Genomic DNA, 7,985 nt, shown 5'->3' with positions numbered 1-7,985 from the left:
ACGCAAGGGAGCTTTATGACATCCCATATGGTGCGCTTTTTCCTTTTTTGACAGCGCAAGCGCACCTGCGCACCGCTTATGTGCACCTCTGCTTATAGTCAAATCTACTCTCTTTAAAGTTACAGAAAATATGTTCTTGACAAACTATCACCATGTTTTCTGTCCTGATGGATGCTCAAAAATCTGTCACTCTGATAAAAATTCAGATCAAGCATAACTTGAATTCCAACATAAAGTAGCAACAWTTTTTTGCAGAGCAGAAATATAGGAGTTAAATGCTTCCAGAAGCTTTAAAAGCATAATATAAGACAAAGATAAAGTGTGTCTCCTGTATTTCTTTCTAAAATGTTCCACACATAGATACYTGGCAAGAGAGCTTAAGAGATGGTTGTATGATTAAACAGATMCACCAAAAGTTGCCTACATACTTGCCACTGTAGGGTGCAGTTCCCGTAGGGTCCAGCAGGAGGCAGGCCGGAGCAGCCAGGTAAACAAAGCTATCAGTGCACAGAAAATCTCCTTCTTCTGGTTTTTGTGGGGTAAGGTGCGTCAGTTTGGCGTCTCGCTCCATATTTGGCTGGTCGACTTGTGCTTTCAAGCTATCTGCATGTTGCTGTACGTGTACTTGCTTTGCATTGTGGGTAAAAACCTCTGCTACTGAGGTGGCTTCACCCCTGGAGCCAGGTCTTGCGGATACAGCGAGGTAAACAAAGCTGTCTGACTGGACAAATGGATCAATGTCCCCACAGTCTAATCCCAAGCTTCTGATTGGCTTCTGAGTCGGATCTAYAAGGTGTTTGATTGGATGCTTGGAAGGAGGCAGAGCAAGAGGCGAGTCTACTCCCATCAGGGTCACTTTTCTTCTAGGGGGTAATCCTTCTCTTTGTGGGACATCTAAGGAGCCTTTGGTGTCTGTATGCTCTAGTGGGGTCTTATAGATGGGAATCATTCCGATCCCACCATCTTTTCGTCCATTCTCATCCAAATCCACCACCATCCCTCCAGACCCCGACTCCTCTCCTCCACCATCTCCTACCASATTTTCACACGAGGTGGTGTTGAGAAGTGATGGGTAGCACCACTGTAGCTCCGCGCTCTCCTCCCTCCCCCATTCTTTCATCCCTCCGTCGTCCCCYTCCTTCTCCAGCGACGTGTTGCTGCTGCCCAGTTCCGAGCCGCTGATCGGCTGGTCGCTGTCCGAGCCGCCATCTTCTTGGCTCTGATTGGACAGGGAGAGGAAGACGCCGCTGGAGTCAGATTCCAGCGTTAAGTTGGAGTCAGGAGAGCTTTCCTCTTTAGTAGAGCTGAAAAAAAAGATAAGACTGTCAGATGGCTGCTCCGTCCCCATGAGTCCGCTAAGCTAATGTGACTTTCCACAGATCCCATCCAAACTGTAATAACCTACTTTAGAAAATCAAAGGTATTGATTTATTTTTATCACTCAACCTCCASACATCATGGCAGCTCACACATCTGAAGTGATGGACACCTCATTATCAGCACATTAGCTTTCCAATTTGGCGAAGGTCGTGGCATTTGTGTGCAATTATTAGCCGCCGAAAGCGTTCATGTCGTGACAATTTGATTGTCACTTTAATCGGACAAGGACACATTCAGCAAAGGGCACTTCAGTCGTGCCGTTTTCTCTGCTTCTTATTATGGTACAAATAAAATCGTGTGCCTTTGACATCTGTGATGTGGCGTCTACACTTTTGACACCTGTAGCCACTTCACATGGTTCATTTAACCGACTGCAAATGTTCTCATAATAGTTACATCAAATGCAGAGTAGTGCACAGCACCAAGTTTTATGGGCTAACTAAATATCTCATTCATCCCAGTAAAGCTGATTGTATTTTTACATTTTCACAGCTATTAAATTAAATATAGAGTGAAAGAGCTGCAGTCCAACATTAACGTGCTGCTTGTTTGCACTAAATGTTCTTGTTCTCCTGTCAAAMGGGAGGCTATCGCACTGTTCTTGCACTCTGAGGAGTTTATTGCCATTTAAGACAAAGAAAATGGGCAAAGAAGCTGACTAYTGAGACACCAAATCTTCTCATGGACTTTGGATCAACTTGTGTTTATTTCGGCATAAATATAAGTTATAAGTTTTACAATAAAAACTTGTATTTTACTTCAGGGAGTTAACATCTACAGCAGCTCCCCAGAAGAAAAATAAAACCCTGAAACGTTTGCACATCAGCAATCTTGCCATACATCTTTGCTTAAGCTAAAACCTGGATGTTGTTTTCATGCAGCACACCTGAGACTTATTAACTGCTGATAATCGTCTCGTTTCAGAAGTTACCTCGTGCCGATGGTGGACGTGCCGGGAGACTTTGCTGACCATTCGGAGGGATATCTGTCTGTATCTGAAACTGTCGAAGCCACCGGACTGAGCTCCAAACTGACCTGGGATCTGCTGCTCACTCCTGAAAAGTAGAGAAAATGAGGGAAATTCAACAATTCAATAAGTCGTCTTCTTTGAACTTTGTAAGAACTTGTGATTTTTATAATTAGGTTGTCAAAAAACAATTCTGTTTATTTCAAATCTGTACTGTTAAGTTAAGAAAAAAAGACCAGATTTTTTTTCCTGCAGTGACACATTTTATACCTTCGACTAAATGATGAGCAGTTATTAATTAGGCATGTTAATCAGGTCAGATATTTGCAACTGTGAAATAATCTGCATCAACCCATCATTTCAAGGAGTCATCTGTTGATTATTTAATGAGGTTAGCTTTTAAAGAAACCATAACGGAACAGCAGGGACCAGGGTTGCCAGATTGGACTGACAGTTTCCAGCTCAAACGCAATGTAAAACCCGCCCAACCAATAAAAATAAAAATAAAAAAAACTGCCCAAATCTCAACCTCTGACTGTGTGTGCAGTATAAAAAAAGTTTAGATTATTGATATAGCCTACCCATGTGTATATTATACTAATAAAAAATACACCATTAGCACACATCTGCATTGAATCAGTATTTACGTTTTTTGTAGCTCTGAAAAGAGAGTGACACTCATCTTTAGGATGTAAACTTGTAAACAAACAGATGGGGCTGGGTAAAATGTCCCTCGTTTTGCAGGAGGAGGGGGTAGGTCCTCAACCCAGTCTCTTCTGTATTTGGTGTGTTTACAGCTGATATTAACCAATACCATTTCATAGGAACACTTCATATTTTGATATAATTTCCTGGCTGTCGATTTTTTAGAATACTTTCTAAAAACCCACCAAATGTGGTTAAAAGGAGCCCAAATTTTAACAACCTGCCCAAAGCTGTTTTTTCCAGCCCAACGTGTTCAAAAGAAGCCTAATTGGGCGGACACCAGCCCAATCTGTCAACACTGGGCCAGGGACTGATAGTTTCTGAACTGAATTTGATGTTTATTTTATTGACAACCAACATGTTAAGAATAAAACAAATGTCTACCTGCGTGGAGTATAGTTTTGTCTCGTTGTGGACCGGGGTGTGTTTGGTACATGTCGGTTCGGTCCCTCTGTGGCTCCAGCAGGGTTTGGTATAAATCCTGGGACTCCCTGTGGGGCTGAGACAGATCCAGGTGCTCTAGGTCCGAGTCCAGCTCTCGAGCCCTCCTCTCCAGCTCCGTCAGGCTGAGCTCTGAGGCTGCCGAGGAGGGAGGGTGGGAGCCCCCAAACCCGATCGGGGGCCGGAGCAGAGGCCAGCACTGCAAGGAGCCAGAGGGAGAATCTGTCTCGGCTCCTTCTTCGCCTTCTGCTTCTCTTTTGTCCCAGTGATCGTCCCAAAGTGTGTTGACCATATCAAGAACAGTGTCCCAACCCTCCCCTCCTCCTTCCCCACCCAGTGTCCCCCCTTCTCCTTCCTCAATCTCAACATCTTCTGGGTGTAGTTTGGCCACCACTTCCTCCAAGTCTTGTCCTTGTTTCCCATCTTTAATTCTCATCCCTTTTTGTTTCACATTTTCACACGTTTTCTCCGCATCTCTCTCTTTTTTCTCATCTTTCTTTTTGCTTGCAGGTTCTAGAGCTTTTTCTTCAACCCTGCTGTCTGCCTTGTCTTGTTTAGTTTCATCCACCACCACAACCACCACGTTCTCCTTCTCCTTCTTCTGGTCTTTCTCCTTACTCTGCTCGCCTGGTTTCTCCTTACTCTGCTCGCCTGGTTTCTCCTTGCTACTGGATCTCCGTGGTTCCTCTTGCTCTCTGCAGACCCTCCAATGCTCCAGGTTCTGCTCCCTCAGGGAAGCCCTGCCCACCAAACTGCTGCCCTGCCCGGATTCTGTGTGAGACGGTTCCTTCAGTGAACATCGGCCCACAATGGAGTTTGTTATATTTGTTAGCGGGTTCTCCGAGCCGAGGCGCGAGTGTGGACGTCTTTTCTCGAGCGCTGAAAGGACAGAGGGGAGTGGGGGGAGAATAGGGAGGTTATGGACTGCCCCTCCCTGACGAACGGTCCTCTTTCTGACCATGATCCTGCGAGGCCAGGTGGACTCGATGCTCTCAGGCGGCCCGGTTGATTCAAAGTCTTGGAGCCCTTTGTTTTGTCGAGGGCTGAGCACACCTGGTCGCATCCCTGTGGCCGTGCCAGGTCGGGACCTGGAGCAGGATTTGGACGACTTGGACTTGGATCTGGAGCTTTTTGCAGGTTTGGTTGATTCCATTTTATTAACCTCTGCTGGCTTCTTCTCTACTGGCTCTGCAGGAGCAGCTTCAGGTTTGTCTCGAGCCTCAGAGCATGTTTGAGTTTCATCTTTAGTTTGCATTTCAGAGACAGCCACGTTGTCTTTGTGACGCTCCACTGCTGCTTCACGACCAACCTCGGCTTCTGGTGCTGGTTCAGGTTTGGACACAGGAGCAACCTTAACCTCTGTCTCTGTTTTAGTTTCAACTTTGGGTTCAGCTATCGAACCAGAATCATTAGCATTAGCTTTAGCTTCAGCCTCTGTTCCAGTTTTAATTTCCATCTGTTGGGCGTTAGCTTTAACCCCAGCATCATGCTCAGGTTTTATCACAGGACCAGGAGCAGGTTCAACACGAACTTTATCTACAGGCCCAACCTTCTTCTCAGCATCACTTGTGTTCGAGGTTTCAGGAATACGTTCTGTTTTAGCTGTAACTCCTCCTGGTTTCTCTCCACTCCTTGATTCTCCTCTGTGTAGCTCCTTGTTTTCCATCCCAGACTGAACTTTTCCTTCCAAATCGCGACCTGGGGGCCGGGTTTTCACCTGGGAGCCCATCCTTTTTTCAGGCAGATTCTTCGTGCTGGATCTGGATCCGTTATTGTATTTGTTCCAAACCTCTGTTCTGTCTTGGTATCCCGCCCTCAGTTCTGCCTCTGACATGTTTCCGGTTACAATTTCACTCACTAACCTCGGCCCACACCCAGATTTACTGTCCACTAACACCAAACTGATGCTGCCGCTCTCATACTTGGGCATCATTCCTCCACCAATGCTATCAGGACCAACCTTTGAGCCGGCTCTGTTCCTGCCCACTGCTCCGGTACCCATTCTGGGAGCCCCGCTGGGGGAGGGTGATGGTGAAGGCTGAGGTAGCAGCAGGGGTGTCGTGTCCAGACCCTGGTCAGACTCTAAGAACACAGAGTCTCTGTCTGAATGCAGGGGAACAGGTCGACCATAGCCAAAAGTCCCAAAAGTGGATGTCTCTCTTCTCTCCCTCTCCCGGGCTCTCTCTCTCTCCAGCCTACCCCTCTCCCGCTCCCTCTCCCACTCCCGCTGGGCCCARCCCCGCTCCAGCTCACGTTCCCGCTCCCTCTCCCAGTCCCGGTCCCGCTCGCTGCGGACCCACCCTCCTCCTCCTCGCTCCCTCAGGTCCTGCTCAAGGTCATGAGCAGACAGTTGGACCAGTGGGGCTCTATAAGGGGACCGCCTGAGCTCATGTGGGGGTGACATCCTCAGGCTCTGGGTCTGGGAGTAATGTCTTGACTGGATCAAATGGGGAGGGGAGCAGCGTAGACTCTGACTCTGACTAGGACGAGGTTTTGCTGGGGAGAAAAACACCGGTGTGTGGTAACCAGATGAGGGGGGTGATCCGGAAAAGGGTGAGATGAGGGGTGAGGCTAGGGAGGAAGACTGCCCCCCAGCAGGATAATGCCCTGGGTTCAGATATCCCCCTCCTCCCCTGTCCATCATCTCAGATGTGGTGAGCTCCAGACACTCCAGAGGTTTTGGCGACGCCACAGCTTTCCAGGAATGTCGACCGTCTCTGCTCTTTGTGCTGTCTCCYTGGTGGTGGTGGTGGTGGTGATGATGATGGTGTTTCTTTGACGACGAGGACACTCCTGGCGCAGAGAACGAGGACACAGAAGGAGAAACTGATCGGTTGAAATGTCCCGGRGAGTGGCAGCCGTCTATATCCTCACTGCCGAGCTTCAGCGAATCGTAGATGGCTCTTTCYTCGAGTCGTCGTACGAATGAGGGGTTTGGAGTCAGGCAGCGTGGCTGTGAATCGAACATGTCCGACCGGCTGACTCTGAGCGAACCGCTGGTGGAGTAGCTAAAACTCCCGTCGCACCCTCCGTCCCGCCTCACTGAGCCCCCAGAGTGGTGGTGGTGGTGGCTGTCGATCTGCTGATTGATGCACATGGTGTCGTAAATGGACCGCTGGGGTACGTAGCCATCTCCGTAACCCACTTCCATCCCGATATCCCGACCTCCCATCCCCCCYTCCCCAATTCCATGTTTCTCCAGGCAGCACGAGCTCTTCCTGAAACACCCGGGGCGGCTGAGAGGCTTGCCCATGATTGGTTGGACGGGCACAGGTAGGGGGGGTTGGTGGGAGGCACGGTTAAATTTTGAAGAATGAATTGTGAAGTTTTGATTTTGACTAATTCTGGAAAGAATTGCTTTTCTAAAAGCGTTTAGCCTGTGTGAAATATGTTGCGGCTGGTTATCATAAGAGCATAGCAAATATAGATGGATGTCTTATRTAAAATAAAGTCTTCTTTCTTCAGTGGTAAAGTGCTGGAAAATATTCTATTTGTTTAAAAAAAATCTGAAAAGCCGTGACTGAAGCATAAAAGTGTCAGAAATCCAAAAGAAAAATCACTTTCTGAAAAGCCTCGTTATAAAAAAGTAAACATAATGTCCAAATAATTCCCACTTGAAGGAATAATCCAGACTAAGAAAAAAATTAATAAAAAGATAAAACAAAAAAATGATGCTTTTTATTTCCACTTGGTTAGCTCATCTTCTTTCCCTCTGCTGTCGTGACTGCATTTGTATTTATTCTTTTTGTTTATTGTCCTGACTGTCTGTTTAGAGCCAATTAAATCTCCTTCCAGCAGAGCATTAGTCTGTCAGACTAAAAGATGAAGAGGACGAAGGAGGGAAGATTGAATCCAATCAGAGCATCTCCTCACATGCTGCCAGCGTTTGATGTACACCATCTCCTGGATGTGGAAAAACAAAACAGATAAACATAATTTGGATGACAGACGTTTACAAAAAAAATCTTTTTGTTCTGTACCTGAATGCAGGGAATCACTTGTTTACGTTCATGTTTAAGTAAGGTATCACCTGTTTATACTTTTATACTTTGATTAAAGCATTGCTTATTTATGATTGGTAAAGTTATTACTTGTTTTGATTGACAGGTAAGTTAAAGCGATGTTTAAGTTTGTGTTTAGGTTAATGCACTACTAATGTTATTGTTTGATTCAGACATTACTTGTTTATGAATATGGCTTATATTAAGACATTAATTGTTTAGGTTTACAGTATGAAAAGATTGTGATTTGATTTAAAATGCATCACACCAAGCCTAATAATCAATATTTTCAACAATTATCTTGTATTTTTTTAATACAGTATATATTTTAACACAACTTCACATAGTTAATTTACACGCAAAGCATTCTAAATTATGTATCACAAAAATAGGTCCTAGTTGTGAGGATCTGCCTAAACACTTGCTGGTACAAAGCACCACCTATTTACACAAAGCTGTGCCCTCAAAATGCTTACATTTTTAATACAGTA

The 7,985-nt window shown here is 45.9% G+C and overlaps 1 protein-coding gene across 2 annotated transcripts in view; it reads right to left on the bottom strand.

Moving 5' to 3' along the window:
* The window catches only part of LOC106521240 (uncharacterized), a 15,471-nt gene that overhangs the window by 6,238 nt on the left and 1,248 nt on the right, over positions 1 to 7,985 (bottom strand). For both annotated transcript variants that reach the window (XM_014013721.1, XM_014013722.1), the window contains exons 2-4: positions 3,437 to 7,396; positions 2,312 to 2,435; positions 429 to 1,304 (exon numbers count right to left, since the gene is read on the bottom strand). In XM_014013721.1, the coding sequence (XP_013869175.1) occupies positions 429 to 1,304; positions 2,312 to 2,435; positions 3,437 to 6,746 (4,310 nt within the window). In that variant the 5' untranslated portion in view covers positions 6,747 to 7,396. The remainder of the gene's footprint in view (positions 1 to 428; positions 1,305 to 2,311; positions 2,436 to 3,436; positions 7,397 to 7,985) is intronic.

Source organism: Austrofundulus limnaeus, unplaced genomic scaffold (assembly GCF_001266775.1).
Source record: "Austrofundulus limnaeus strain Quisiro unplaced genomic scaffold, Austrofundulus_limnaeus-1.0 Scaffold105, whole genome shotgun sequence".
In the NCBI taxonomy this organism is placed as follows: domain Eukaryota; kingdom Metazoa; phylum Chordata; class Actinopteri; order Cyprinodontiformes; family Rivulidae; genus Austrofundulus; species Austrofundulus limnaeus.
This window is presented reverse-complemented; position numbering and strand designations above follow the sequence as displayed.